Raw genomic sequence first — 15,716 nt, 5'->3', positions numbered from 1 at the left:
CAAGAATATAAACGTCAAACGGTTTTAAAAATTCTGAAATTTTCAACTATAAATTTTGAACTGAACGAATTTCAGAGAATTTTCTGAAATCTTTTTTAGAAGTGGAAGAAAATTACTAAAATTGGGCATAAGTGACAAACACAAGAAGAGAAATACGATGTGTTGAATTTTCGGCCATCCTTCGCACGGTGTAAAGAAATGGTTGCCACACGTTTTCTTGATTATCGCTGCTACCCTAAGAAAATCGTAATTTTTTAAGAAAGACGTGGGAAAGTAGGACGCTTGAGTTTTTTGTTTGTTTGCAATTCAATTTCCTCCAAAAAAAAATAAATAAACAGAGCAGCACAGTTCTTAAGAACTGCGTACTGCATAAGAAATTTTGGCATAATACATTTTTCTTGAATATACCTTAAGGGGTTATATACCTTTTGAGCCCGAAAAAATGGACGATTGTCATAATTTTTTTAAACATGTTTTAGAACTTTTATTCAAATGGGGCATATATCATACTGAAGGATAACTCTCGAAGAATACATTTTTGTTTCAAAAAATGTTATTATTTACTGTTGATATCGCCCCTCCCCCGGAACGCCGATTTTTAGAAGAGGCTTGCGGTGATCACGGTAGCGCATGAGCAGCTCAACTGAAATCAAAAAAATTAAATAATTATTGTAGAAAAATGTTTTTTAGTGAATCTGAACGGTTTATTTACCCAAAAAAAATTTTTCTCGATATGAAAACCGCTTTGCACCAAAAAAACGATTTTTGAGGGGTTGAAAAATTAAAAAAAAAATTAATTCCAACGAGCTATACAAATATTTATAAAAAGTGAACCGTTCAGAGGATGTAACTTCGATTAAACAAAAAGTTTTTGCAAATTGGTCAAATAGTTTTTGATATATAATGATCACCGCTGCGGTAATTTTCAAAAAACACGACTTCGAGATAATCGCGTCTAAAGTTTTGCGTGCACTTCTCGTTCCAAGAAAGGTCGCGCGCTTCCACGGTCTGTAACTTTCGTTCTAGTGCACCGATCTTTATGATTTTTTGAATTTATATTTTTAAGATGATGTACTTTTAGAATATGCCATAAAAATTTTTTCGATTTTTTAGTCCAACATAAGGTATATAACCCTTTAAGTATTTATAATTTGAAGCTTTCGAGTTTCTTGAGGCTTGCGTACGCGGCCCAGATTAAAAATATGTACAATACATACTAAATTATTTTCATTTCCTAATGAAATTTAAATTTTTATTTTAGAAATTTGGGTGGCTTATATTTAGTAGTTGTATGCTTGTAAATATATATTGTAGACATGTATTTGTTAAACTAGTACTATAATTCATCTCAAAAACAACACAGAAAATCTATAAGTCCGCATCGCATCCCACTTAAAAGCCTCACTTCTTTCATAAGAATGATTTTCATCAATCCATTTATCCATTCATCCATTATCCCACATATCCTGGCACTTCTACCTACAGTCACCAACAGTCACCAATCATATTGTACCAACATACCATCTCAACTAATATCCTAAAACAGAATGCTTAACTAATCACAACCGCTTTCTTCTTTTCAAAAAAAAAAAATCTTTCTGTATAAAAACATATCCTTTTTCTGTGTTTGTTTTTAGGATTGGCTTGCGGGACATGCGTTTTTGAATCTGAATTCGGTTTCATACTCAATTGTAACTTCAAAAAATCTGGACTATTTCGTGTAAGGAATTTGGGCGGCCTTAAAGCACATTTTGGTTTAGGTAAATGCTACAACACAAAAAATTTGCAATGTTCAAAATACTGGCTAAGTAATATAAAATGTATGTAAAAAGGGTATTCACGAGTCTACTAATGAAATATGTAGTGAACAAGCAAAAAATAATAATCAAAGTAATTGCATATATTGTAATCTTAGACGCAATTCCCTGTGGGTCTGGTTGGTCTATTTGGTAATGCGTATTAAAAAAATCTAAAAATTAATTGAACAAAACTTTAGAAAGAATGAGAACCACTCAAATGCAGTACCACGTTGATAGGAGTTGCCACTATTAAATAATGAGTCTGAGACTGCTAAAGAATAAAAGGAAACCTCACTCATATTTAACACACATAGAAAAAGTTTGCGGGTCTCATGCCTGCTGTTTAGCGGAAGCCTTTTCCTATGAATGCAGTACCTCTCGCTTCTGTAAGCAAGTCAGAACAGGCCTAGAATTCGTTCGCATTAGAGTTGCTTTCAAGTTTGTTTAACTGGAAAAATGTTAAGCATAATAATAGAGCAAGGCAACGCGCCGGTTCATTCCACATTACCTGGTAAGGGGTTTGTAGCCAAAAACAGCGTGAAACAATCTCATGCATTGGCTTTTTTTTGGCAAGGTTTTTGAACGCCAGATGTGGCAGTTCAGTTTGTTAACTGTTAGGTGATGCGGGTGTTCTTTAAGAGCTTGATAACTTAAAATGATATTGCAAAACAGAAACATCCGTCTTGTTGGAACCAATTGTCGTCGATGCTTAGCTGATTAATTTTTGGAAACAAAAATTCAATCTGGATGGTTCGATAGCGCTCGCTTTTCATCGTAACGGCAGCTGTTTCTTTATTTCGACCTCATTTCTTCAGCTCCTCTATAAACTTTGCGAACAGATTTATTAGTAGTAGGTTGGCCAAAAAGTCTTGCGGTATTTTTATTGAATTTTCAATTGTTCATAAAATTGGTTATAATAATGCGATTTAAGTCAAATATGCGCCGTTTTGTTCGATGACGAGTTCCCAACGAGATGCCAACTTCATAATGCCCCTCCTATAGAAGCTCGCTCCCCTATTGTCAAAAAACTCGGAGAGCCAATTTTCACAGGACTCTCTTGTGGACAACTTCCGACTACCGACGCCATGGACAGAAATAGGTGGTAATCACTTGATGCGAGATCCGGACTATACGGTGGATGCAAAAGAACCTCCCATCCGAGCTCCCGGAGCTTCTGGCGCGTCACCAAAGATGTGTGTGGCCTGGCGTTGTCCTGATGGAAGACAATTCGGCCTCTGTTGATCAAAGATGGCATCTTCTGCATGAGTGCTGCATTCAAGCGGTCCAGTTGTTGGCAGTACAGGTCCGAATTGAGCGTTTGGCCATAGGGGTGCAGCTCATAGTGGATGATTCCCTGCCAATCCCACCAAACACACAGAAGAACCTTCCTGGCCGTCAATCCAGGCTTGGCCACCGTCTGGGCAGCTTCACCTCTGTTCGACCACGACCGTTTGCGCTTCACGTTGTCGTAAGTGACCCACTTTTCATCGCCAGTCACCATCCGCTTCAAAAACGGGTCGACTTTTTTGCGATTCAGAAGCGATTCGCATGCATCCATACGGGCAAAAATGTTTTTTTGCGTCAAGTCGTGTGACACCCATACATCGAGCTTCTTTTTGAATCCAAGCTTCTTCAAATGGTTTATAACGGTTTGATGGCTCATGCCCAGCTCTTGGCCGATGCTACGGCTGCTACTATGCCATTTTATTTCGATCAATTCAGCGATTTGATCGCAATTTTTGACGACAGGCCTTCCGGACCGTGGCGCATCTTCGATCACCTCACCAGAACGAAAACGTTGAAACCATCGTTGTGCGGTGGAAATGGAAACTGTATCGGGTCCATAAACTGCACTAATTTTATTGGCAGCATGAGATGCATTTTTGCCTTTATCGTAGTAGTACTGTAAAATATGCCGTATTTTCTCTTTATTTTGCTCCATGTTTGCGACGCTATAACTCACGAACGACTAAAAGCAAACAACAATTAATCAAACACGTGTTAGCACGTGAAAAGAGCTTTCCAAAAAGCTCTAGCGTGAACCGATGCGACGAATACAACTAGAACTACGCGCTTGCAAAGACAAGCTTGCGGAAATACCGCAAGACATTTGGCCAACCTTTATATGTTTTTTTTTGCAAATCAAATTTCCACAATTTGGAAGCGTTATTCTGGCGTTAAACGATTCACGATGACTTGCCAAACCTTACTAAACAGAAAGGTGAACACAGTTCGCTATTCCCAGCTGCCAAACCATCGTTATCGATATCGATAGTTCTCAGGGAGCTAAAAAAGTACCTGATATATATACGTGTATATGTATCAAGGAATACACCTTAAAGTTATTATCCAGCAGGATATCGATCGGTGTCTGGTGGGAAAAGAATTTTACGGCATATAAATATGGAACCTTACTCCATCGGCTAGTCTGTCAGACGTTGTTGTTCCGATTAACAATCGATGGGACGTACTCTCGTTGATAAGAACTTTTACTCTTATGAAGAAATCAAAAAATTAATCGATTCGTGGATACTCACAAAAGACGCGCAGTTCGTGCGCTATCGAAAGATGAAAGAAAGTAGTGGCAAAGGATAGACAGTTCTTCGAAAGGTCAAGTATATGCTATGTAATAATTATTTTATGGCGGCTGCTGTATGCACATGTATTATAAATCGTAAACCCTTCTAAAACAGATATATACAGCAGCAGTTTTATAGTTTGCCTAGCAGTATGCGCAGTTGCCCCATCTTGTTGAAACCACAAATAGGATACCGCTCCGCCATTGACGCAAAAAATTTTCAATTAATGTTCTGTAAGAAGTTCCTGAAATCGATTCCGGCGTTTCATTCTAATTTCCGAAGAAATATGGACCGATAACTCTAGTGGCCAGTGGCCATAACACCGCACCAAACAGTACATTTAGATGGGTGCAACTGATGTTGGTGTGTTGCCCTTGGATTTTCAGAGCCCCACAATCTATGTACAGTTTTGTTTGTTGACATAACTATTTAAATGGAAATGCGCTTCATCCGACATATGCCGATATTTACACTCGTTAAATCAATTGATCGTTGACAAGAATAGAAAAACTCGATAATTTTAACGCGTTGTGTTGTACTGTAGGGATCCATAATAAATTTCCAACAATTCAATTTTAACCTACAAAAAGAGAAAAATAAATATGTCAAATAATATAAACGTTATTTGTGCTTAACATTAGTAGGTCTTGTTTGGCCCACCCTGTATAAAGAGGCTTTTTAAAGTCCCGCCTCAGTCAGTAGTGAGTAATTCCAAGATGGTATCTTTTTTATGTAATTTTTTGGGATCTATCAAGTAGACAGATGTGCAATTTGACAAATTAAGATTATTCAAACTTATCATATTATGAAAATTAGCAATCTTTAAAAACAACATCGCAGAATTTTTGATTTTTTGGTGGAAATAATCGTCCGAATGTGTCGACAATTCAGCGGTTGGGGAGAAATTTAAAGAAGTTGGTTCTGTCGAGTACAAAAAAACTCTTCTTTCGATTACTGTCTTGTGAATACCCTTATATAATAATATACTTAGAAATCTTTTAACAAATTTCACATAATTTTGCTTAAACGGATATCTTTAAATTCGCACATTAATATATGTATGTATGTATTTTTTATGTAATATACAATTTGTCAGAATAAGTCTAATATTTAAGAAATTTTATTAATCAATTAAAGAAAACTAATTAGTAGTTTAATCTTTTTATTTTTCTAATCTACTTTTTGTGTTTACTAATACTTTTAATTAGTTTAATTGTTTTTTCAATTACCAATTTTCACAGTCGATTAAAACACATTTATAATTTTATTTTTTTAATATGTTAACCGTTTAAATATTTTATAAAAATTATAATAGACAGAATGGCAATGCCAAAAAAATCCAAACCACAAAAATCGCAATAAAATATGTGCAGAGTTCATAAATAAAACTTGCTTTATTATGTATTTGTGCCAATGTCAATGACTTAATGTTTCGAAATAAGCAAAAAAAATCGATAACAAAACATACGCGAATATACGCAAAGGCAAGCGAAAGGTGAAAAATCATATGCTCAGGAGGCAATTATAACTACACGCATGCGCGGCGCGCTTTGGTGTTTATAATTGGTAGAGCAGCAGCAGCGTTAGGCGAGCATTGATTGTTGCTAATAAGCACAGCCAGCCAGCCACCTTACATACTGTTATTATTTATAAAAATGGTTCCGTGTGCTGCATCAAACACAATTGGCTACAATAAAAACTATTGAAAAATATTCATAATCAAAAATTTCTAATAATTGTTTTAAATTTGCGGTGCAATTGCGTGTTCGAGTTTTTTTGTAAGGAAAAAAATGTGTTACTTTTTATTTTATTTAGTTTCTATTTGCTACGAGTTTTATAAATTTAAATATTAAAAAGAAAAAACAATACTTAGCAACTTAATGACATTTTATTGTTTTCTTTCAATTAAGGTTTCAGTTTGGGCGATGAACTGGGCTTTGCCGAGTCGTTGGGCAATGTGGAAGGTGAACCGGAACGTCGTCGCGCTATTAGCTATAAAAATGGGCCACCACCAAGTAATGCTGCTGGTGTATTGCCTGCCACACAACTTGCGGTAAGTTCGAAGTCTGACATTTCATACAATTTTATGGAAACTGGTGAGTGACTCCTTAACCTTCATGTGCCCGGGATATAAAACTTACGTACCCGGTCGGCTTACTACATTTGTAGTAACTACGTAATTGCATGCAAAACCAATGTAATATTAAGAAAAAAAGACTTGTATGGTGTTTTTTTTTACTTGTACGTGTGTAATAACCTTTTTATTTAAAAATATTGAATTCAGGTGATAATTTTAATACAGAAAATGTTTTAATTTTCAGGAGTTGAACAGCATTTTCACAAAATATATGTTTCGGCATGTGCATTACACACTGCTTTTTTGCACCAACTACAGATTTTTCGTGTGTTGTTACGACTTCCTATTTCACAGTATTGACAAGGTACAGGGTATTTTGGTTGTTTATCGTTGGAAATATCAGGTAAAATAGATGAATTAACATTAGATGTAGCAGAAAGGGATCGATCCAGTGCCATTTCGATAGCTTTACGTGTTTGATGGAATCCCAGCACCCGGGGAACTTGAGAGCGCTGTTCAATTGCTGGCATAAAAAGCTGCTTAGACAAGCTCCGCAAGAAATCGCGCGTCTGTGCGACGATTATATGGATTGTTTTCCGAGTAAATGATGAATGATGCAAGTGCACTTATGTCCAGCATGTTATAAAACATGGCCAAGGGCCAACGCAATGTTTTGCGTTTCGTTGAATATGCAGAAAGCATTTTATCCATTGCGTCGACGCCTCCTTTGTTTGCATTGTAATCAAGGATGTTTTGCGGCTTGTTTTTCTTTTCAGCTACAATTGAATTTGTCAAAGGTGTGCTGGCAAGTATTATAACTGATCTGCCTCGTTTTGGAACATAAGATACCAAAGAAAACTTTCCATCGAGAAACCCGAAAATGGAAGATTCTTCAGCACGATTGCGGTCAGCCTTCATTTCATATGGTACAAACGTTTTATTTTGACGAACAGTACCAAGAATAGCAAGACCTTTGGACATTAAATACTTGCCTAAGTTTAGCGATGTAAAAAAATTGTCACAAATAATAGTCCTTCCGGTGTTCTCCCAATGGCATACTAACCTTTGCACAACACCTTCACTACGTTATTTGCTCGACCAGCATTTGAGTTTTTTCCAGTATATATTTCACTTTTGAGTAGATAGAACGCTATTAGCATCGCATGCAAATAAAACCTTTATCCCATACTTGGCAGGCTTAGAGGGTATGTACTGAGTAAACCTAGTTCGACCGCGATAAGCAAATAATTGTTCATCCACAGTAATTTCTCCAGATGGTTGGTAATATTTGCGCAGATTTGCGTTCATTTGTGTCCACAATTCAGATATTGGAGCAGCCTTATCGGCTTCTAGCCTAATTGCTCTTGTACGCTCGCTGTCTGATGAATCGAACAATTTCTTTGAAGCGTGACTTAGGCATTACTGCTCGATAAAAGCAAATGCCGTAGCACATCCACATCTTCGTCATTTGATTTATTTACACCTGCTAGTAACACAAGACCTATAAATACTCTTAGTTCAATTAAGGTTAATTTCTCCCAGATTATTTTATCTCCTTTTCGCGCTTTTTCATTCGTATCTACTAGAATTTGTTGAAGCATTGATGGCTGAAGTCAACTATAAAATACTATTTTGCATACATTTTATATGGTTACTACAAATGTAGTAAGCCGGCCGCTAGATGATGTTTTTTCAAGTAGGGTCTAGAGGTCAGGCAAATAATAGTTCGAGTGTTATTATACTCTTAATTGACTTTGATTTGATAATCAGGAAGCTACTAAAAAATTCGGGCATTGTTGTTTCGGAAAATTTTTTTTTATCTCACTTTTTTTCACAATTTACTACAAATGTAGTAAGCCGGGCACATGAAGGTTAAATATACGTATTTAATATACTTATATATTATATTATTATAGAAGGTGGCGCAAAATTAATCATCCCATCGGAAGATTTATAATTTTTGCAAATGCCGTTATACGTCAATTATATTTGACTCTTGTGAACTAGATGTTTCATGGACCAATTAAAATTTATTTAGACACTCAGCTCAAGTCTTGCGTACTTGTGCAAAGTTTTTTTTACTAGTTTTGCTGTTCTGGTATATGCTTTTTCTTAAACCCGTTGTAGTGTTTTAAACCCGCAGTGCTAACTTTTATTTAGGATGCGGTCTTCTCACGGAAAAGTTCTCGTAATCAGCGTTTGCAATTGCTGCTTTTTGTGTGAATAATAATATAATAACTGCTAATAGTTAGGTTAGGTTAGGTTGGTATGGTTGCTCAAGGAATGAGCACACTTGGACGAGAAAAACGGATTCTTCCTTTGTGATACTATTATGAAGGAGGTGAAGTGAGTGAGGAAGACCGATGAGATGCGGGGAGAGGGCGGGGAGAGGTGGTGCTGGGATGGTTAGGAGGGTGGGTTAGAGTGTGTGGATTACGAACGATGACTGTGCTGCGTTTGCGTCAACCGCTCTGTGCTACTGATGAAATTCATCAGATTTTTAATGTCAACGCCTGCTATACCAGCAGGCGCAGCAAAGAAATAAGAGCCAAGATGTCTGGATCTTAGCCCCGCCAGAGCAGGGCAGCTAGGGAGTAGTTGCTGAGATGATTCGACCTCATCCTCCATACATCCATCGCAAAAGGGATTTGAGGTAATTCCAAGCCTCACATCATGCATTTCTCGTGTATAGTGACCTGTGAAAAAACCCACGAGATTCGAGAGCTGATATTTTGTCAACCTCAGAAGCTCGCTCGAGCGCTCCCGGTCCACACGTGGCCAGAAGGATTTCGCGACCTTACAAGTTTGTGTGCTTGCCCAACGCTCGCTGAGTTGGAGCGATGCTCATCTTTCCAGGAGCAGACCGCAGGTAGTGAGGGGGATTCCCATTCTCTCCTTTCGCGGGGAGATCACCTCACATGTCCCTTGTCTGGTCAGCTCATCCGTATCGCAGTTTCCTGCAATGTCGCTGTGGCCTGTGGCCAGGAACCCAGATGAGGTTAATGTCAAAGAATTCGGATGCATTCGAAAGTGAGTTCAGGCATTCCCTGACCAGTTTCGAATGTATTGTCACTGACCCGAAGGCCCTTATTGCCGCTTGGCTGTTGGATTAAATATTTACTTTGCTGATTGTTAGTACGCACGTGAACAGCCAATCAGCTGCCTCCTTGATTGCGGCTACCTCTGCCTGGAACACACTACAGTGGTCAGGTAACCTGAATTTGAATCGGAATCCTTCCAACTTCGATCCATCCGTGAACAAGTTCACCAGACCCTGTCCCGAAGTGTAGCCCCCGGTCCACTCTTCCCTTGATGGAATATGAGTGGAGAAGGTTCCGGTTGGACTAAGCGAGGGTATACACTGATTCGTTGACAGGGGGATGAACTCGAAGTTTCTAAGGATGCTTGAGTGCCCATAAGTGAGGTTGAGCTTATAGCTGTTAATAGTTTATTTTTTATGACATTTGCTGCAAAATCTTTAAAGCCCTTTTGTTATTGTTAGTGTTAGTTTTTCAGTACCAAATATCAGCATAATCCCCAAAATTAGTTGTAATTTGAATCCTAAATAAAAATATAGTTGATTATGCTTAAAACTGATTAATTTATATGGCTTAATTATTTTTCATAGTTGGGTATATCCTCGAAAATAATTTTTAATCATAAATGTATTACAACAACAAAAATTCAAGTAATTGCTCATTTAATAGATGGAAAAGGGTAAAATTTTTGCATATTTCAGCCCTTAACGCATTTTATAAAATCATAAGAGGCACTCACTTTCAATAAGGTGGTGTCAAATCTTTCGTACTGCTCCTATTGCTACATTTGTATAATTCCACCAAGAAATGTTGCTCACATACACGTGGTCCTCGTGGCCCAGATTTACATAGATTCCGGATAATCAGAACAGACATCGTAGTGGAACATCCATTTTAGTAGCTCAAAACTAATTGCAAGCGATGGTATCTATGCATAGCAAATAGTCGAATGCCAAGAGGACTTAGCTTCACCTTATCACAATTTTTTTTTATACAGTTGGTAAAGTTTTAATTTGTTGGCTAAAATAGTATTTAGTTTACTTTAAACATTTTGTATAAATCGAGCTCAAAGGCTATTACTATCTTCAGATATCTGTAATAAAATTTAGCGAGCAGTTTTTTGATCGAACATTTTAATCCTCAACTCTTACCTGGTTGGTCCTTTGACTCTCTTCTTAAAGAAATTACGTGGAACTTATTAAAGCGCTAGAATGTTAGAGGGTTTGAATTTTTTACAGAAAATTCAAGAGGAAAATATTTGCTGGGTCGCACCAAAATGAAAAACTCCTGTTTACAGACTTAAATACAACACAAGCCTACAAAATTGAATTGTTTTCTACATAAGTCTTATTTCCGATGTATTTTTGCATGCTAAACATGGTTCTGAACTCCAAAAGTGCTTATCATGTTCAGATGTTATAAATGAGGGTTGAAAGCTCATAAAATCGTGTAAGTTTTTAAAAATTCAAAATGATAATTCCAACATCGCAGACGTACAATCAAAAGGATGAGCTAAGATCATCAAACATAGCATTGATTTTGCGCCCGCTAGTTTGAGTATTGAAAAACTGGCACTGAATTTGTAATCAGCAGCCCCAAAAACTCCTAGGTATCGAAATGTATGAGCTTAGTTCAATTGTAGTTTAATAGTTTGGAATTTGACCGTACTCTATGGATCGTAAATTGTTAACGCCGTTTTATTCATTATTAAATACATGCGCTGTTAACTTTGAGAATCCTTAAATAGAGTCTTTCCTTGCCACTGTACGATCTTTCAAGTGGAGAATTACATTGAAATTAATGATGTGAACGGCTTGAGTTTTTTTTGTAAACTTTGTTAAATGCAGAATACGTTGTTCAGATATCTAATTACGTACTTATTTATAAAATTTTTATTTTTTGTTTACCCTCACAGCCAGGACAGCATCCCATTCCCGATAAACGCATTGGCGCACGCGCCTCACCTACCTATAGTGCCACATATAGAGAGAATGTAAAGCGGCCGGCTGCGCCCAAGCAACTCATGACAGAGGCACGTCCATTACCGTTAGGTGTACCTGCATTCCGTCCCATTCCAAAAACTGCAACTGTACCAGTCGCGCAAATAGCACAGCGACGTACAAATATTGCCGTGGATACAACGAATCCACGCGTTCGCCTTAACAATAAATTAGTCGAAAGTTACTCAGGGCCAGTGGTGAGTGTTCAAATATGTATAAGTTGTTGTTTCTTTTTTTTTATAATTTTTTATAATTTTTTCTTTGTCTTCGCAGAACTCCAATCGTACCTTCCATGTTGCCAACCCCACTGTCTCCCAACCCATTGCCGTGCCTGTTTTTCAGGCAATGCCCAGCTCTGTTGCACGACTCGCTGCGGCTACTAAATCTATAGCAAACGCCGAAGAACGCATTATGCATTCTCATCCGAATTATTTACAATTCGAGGAACCAAAATTCGATTTGAAGGATGTGACTGTAGAGGAATTGGCATCGGCGGCTAATGTCACTGTCGATACGATCAAGCATGCAATTTATGTGCGCGAACAACAGATGAAGGCTGAGCATCGCGCAATGTTGGCGGCTAAGTTGCGACAGGAATTTGTGCGTACATCAACCACAGCAAGAACTACGACAACGACGACGCCAGTACCAGTGGCGGCCATCCGAGCTCCGGTGATGATGAATTGGCCGCAAGCTCAGGATGCATTCGAAAACCAAAATGTCAAAGAAAATGTTGCCTTCGAGAGTAAGATGTCTAAGGTGAGAGGAAATGAGTTGGTTGTGGGGAATGTGAGAGTTCCGAATACCTTTACTTGGCTTTCCACACAGTCGGCTAATTTTTGAGAAATGGGAGGTTTTGATGGGTCGGTTGAATGAGAGAAGGTTGGTAGATAAGTGGCTTTCTTGACTTGTCGGGTATACATTAAGAACACAAACTTATTGGGGATATGATGATTATTGGTTTCAGTACCGTTCTACCTCATATACACTCAAGATTGGCATGGTACAAAGGGTAGATTAGATTAGATTAGATTTGTGTGGGGTTGGACAACTTCAAGCACTCAGTCAGAAAGATCATTGTACTACACCCGAATAGATTATAGTGGAAGGAATAGAGATACAGTATAGACACAGTAGGGATGGTAAGACTGAAAAATTTGATTTGAGCTCACTCTTCTGCGAATCTTTTGGATTCATTGATGAATCCTAAGCGATCCGAAAGAGTAAGAACTTTATTCATATTCAGTAGATCGCAGTCTAACAGCCTAAGCCTGATTCTAGAAAACGCCCGGTACAAAGTGTACGTGGAATTCAGGAGTAAGCTGCAGATATACAATAATTTGTAATAGAATTTCATCAGCTTACAAAAATGCTCATTACCCATCAGTATGTTAAAGCCTCTTTCTAAAATATAGGTTCCAAAGTAAAATTAGTCTCTTCATAACACAAAAGAGGAGGGTAACATATACGTTTTGTTTTTTAATCCTTCCAAAAATTTAATTTTGGGAAGGCGACTTTTATGTTCAGAAATAACAGTACCATGCATGCTGATGAGTTTCTCAATAGGGCAGTTCACAATCAAATGCAAATAATCGGGCATCATTTGCAAATTACTTTCTCAATACTAGAACAAAATGTACCTTCAGAACACACTCGAGCTTGATTTGTTTACAGTAGCACAGAAAACAAACTATGTGACATATCACGCTGAAATTTGCCATGTAAGCTTATAACAGTCCTACCAAAAAACAAAAAATTTATTTTTGCCATATGTCAACGTCTCGTTCATATTTGAGCAGAATGTATATAGCTTAGGTTAGGTAGGATTGTAGTGGTTGTCATTGTGATGCCGCATGAAGAAAAAAAGCTTTGGGGAGATCTTCCTGAGATCTTCCAACTCATTAAAGAATTGCCTACCTACGCTGTGGCTGCACAAAAGGTGCAAACTCGTCTTTTACTTTTCTTTATCTAGACGGATTCTTCAGAAGTCACGTGTCTGCACGTCTATTCTCTGCGAGTGCCGGCCTATTAGACAGTGCCCCGTTATAAAATGTATATATTTACCAGCAGGAGTTCAGCAATTTAAATATCTTGGTGTTTTACTAAAAAACAACGACAATATGCACGACACAATAGAACACCGAATTGTGGCTTCAAATAAAACATACGAACGTAAAATGCCCGAAAGCTCTTTGGAGCACTTCGTGAAAGTGATGGCACATATAGAATACGTTATATAGAAAACTGTTATCATTATGCATTAAAGCACAAAGAATATGTTGGTTGGATCATATTGAACGCAGGAACAATGAAAAATCGTAATGCCTTGAAGAAAATTGTGAATAAAGCTAAAGCTCACCCCGAGCTATAATACTGTCTGATATTGATGATAATAATGAATATATTTACCATCATAATTTGTACAGGCTAGGATGTCGGGCTGTTTGCATTTATATTAGTTATGCATTTTCTTACTATTTATAAAGTTTAATACTCGAAAATAACTTGTATTACATATCTTTCTCCACAGGTGATGAACGCTCCTCGTGAGTACTATCCCGTTGGTTATGACAAGAATTTCGATGACAACTTCAAATCAAAAGTCGATTTACCACCCACAAGTTTCTCATGTGGCAAACAGAAACATTTCCCTGGACTGTATGCGGATACAGATTTGGGTTGCATGGTAAGACACCTTTTAACCAATCCTTTGATTCGGTTACCTCAAATCAGTTACTTTTTAGGTCTTCCATGTGTGCGCACTCACCGATGATGGCCTCGTGCGTAAGTCTTTCCTCTGCCCGGAGAACACACTCTTCGATCAAACAATCTTGAAATGTAATTGGTGGTTCTATGTGGATTGTAGTACCAGCAAGAGTGTCTACGACTCTAATATACCAATTTCGAAGAGCTATCAACTAATGAAATCACTCACCTACTTTTCCAAATACAACCAAAATAGCGATAATGATGGTGGTGATGGTGGTTTGGATATACAAACACTTAAGGACTCCATGGCTGAGGAGGAGAATGGCAAGGCGCATCGCTTTTCGGAGAAGGCGCGTAGCTTTATTATACGTGCCGACGAAACAACGGCTGTACCGGAGCAAGCGACAAACAGTGGTGCGAGTGCCGGTTTGGAGACGGAGAGCATGCAGCTAATAAAGGAGGTTACACCTACAGCAAGCAACGTCGAGGAAATCACTACGGAGGATATTATTACGCCACAGCCTATATACGATCGGCTGGCTGAGTTGAAGGCCAAGTTGGACAGTATTAAGGCGGCACATAGTCAGTTAACAACAGAGCAAACGAACGAAGCTTGAGGGGAGAGCGAAGGGACGCGCTACGCAGGGATTTAATTTAAGTTTTCGAAAGTGGTGTTTTAAAATACGTGTATGTGGATGTACAGACAAGAAGACGAGGCATGGATGGTCGCAATATTTCTTGATGACATCGAGTTTTTATACGAATGTTGAGTGCCGTTATGTTGTACCAAACTTCCTCATATGTTTTTGGCTTAATATCACGTACATACGATTACATATTGGTGTGTATGTATGTGTGAAAGTAAGTACATATGGTATGTCTTTCCTAAATAGTCATTGTGCGCATTTATCATTTTTTATCAAGTTTAAAAAATAATATCGGGGTTGCGCAACCTTAGCTCTTAAGTATTCGTCTTAGTTTAATTTGTAATTTTACTTTTGTTACTACGCTATGAAATAAAATATGTATGTATATGTGTAAGCTTCAACCTAGATTGTTATGTGGAAATGTACAACTACATATAATGTAACTTATTTATTATTGTATCATTACTTTTAATAAAAGCATATACAAAAATACTGTTAAATTATTTCAGTGGAAAAGAGGGAATAAGGATACGTCTTATGTATTCACACCTCCGGGTTAATAGTAGTAACAATAAGGGAGAGTTATGCTTTGGATCAGTCGAACTTCTTCGCCTTCTGTAGTATTTGTGGTCCACATGTTGCTCTTGCTTTTGTTGCAGCAGCTCATCAAGATCTGGCGGTACGATATAGTCACACAGAGGCTATCTTGTCTATCTTATCTAACGGTAGGCGCAAGAAGCATATTTCGACGAGGTGGGGTAAAAGTTATAAGGGTGTTAGATTGGTAGGTCTAAGGGCGCATATGGATTGGGGGTTAGAGACGTGCGTGGTACTTTCATATGCCGGACATATGTTGAGTATGTTGGG

General features: G+C 37.8%; 1 protein-coding gene across 3 annotated transcripts in view; it reads left to right on the top strand.

Annotated features, from left to right (window-relative positions):
- Window positions 1–15,311, top strand: part of LOC128868398 (uncharacterized) — a 111,015-nt gene extending 95,704 nt beyond the window's left edge. For 2 of the 3 annotated variants that reach the window (XM_054110448.1, XM_054110457.1), the window contains 6 exons: window positions 1,638–1,760; window positions 6,289–6,431; window positions 11,409–11,690; window positions 11,767–12,252; window positions 14,024–14,179; window positions 14,238–15,311. In XM_054110448.1, coding sequence (XP_053966423.1) covers window positions 1,638–1,760; window positions 6,289–6,431; window positions 11,409–11,690; window positions 11,767–12,252; window positions 14,024–14,179; window positions 14,238–14,819 — 1,772 coding nt within the window. In that variant the 3' untranslated portion in view covers window positions 14,820–15,311. The remainder of the gene's footprint in view (window positions 1–1,637; window positions 1,761–6,288; window positions 6,432–11,408; window positions 11,691–11,766; window positions 12,253–14,023; window positions 14,180–14,237) is intronic. The other variant, XM_054110467.1, reaches the window with a different exon arrangement.
- Window positions 15,312–15,716: the final 405 nt, after the last annotated feature.

This window comes from Anastrepha ludens, chromosome 2 (assembly GCF_028408465.1).
Source record: "Anastrepha ludens isolate Willacy chromosome 2, idAnaLude1.1, whole genome shotgun sequence".
Lineage (NCBI taxonomy): Eukaryota > Metazoa > Arthropoda > Insecta > Diptera > Tephritidae > Anastrepha > Anastrepha ludens.
The sequence above is the reverse complement of the archived record's forward strand: the minus strand, read 5'-3'. Positions and strand labels throughout refer to the sequence as shown.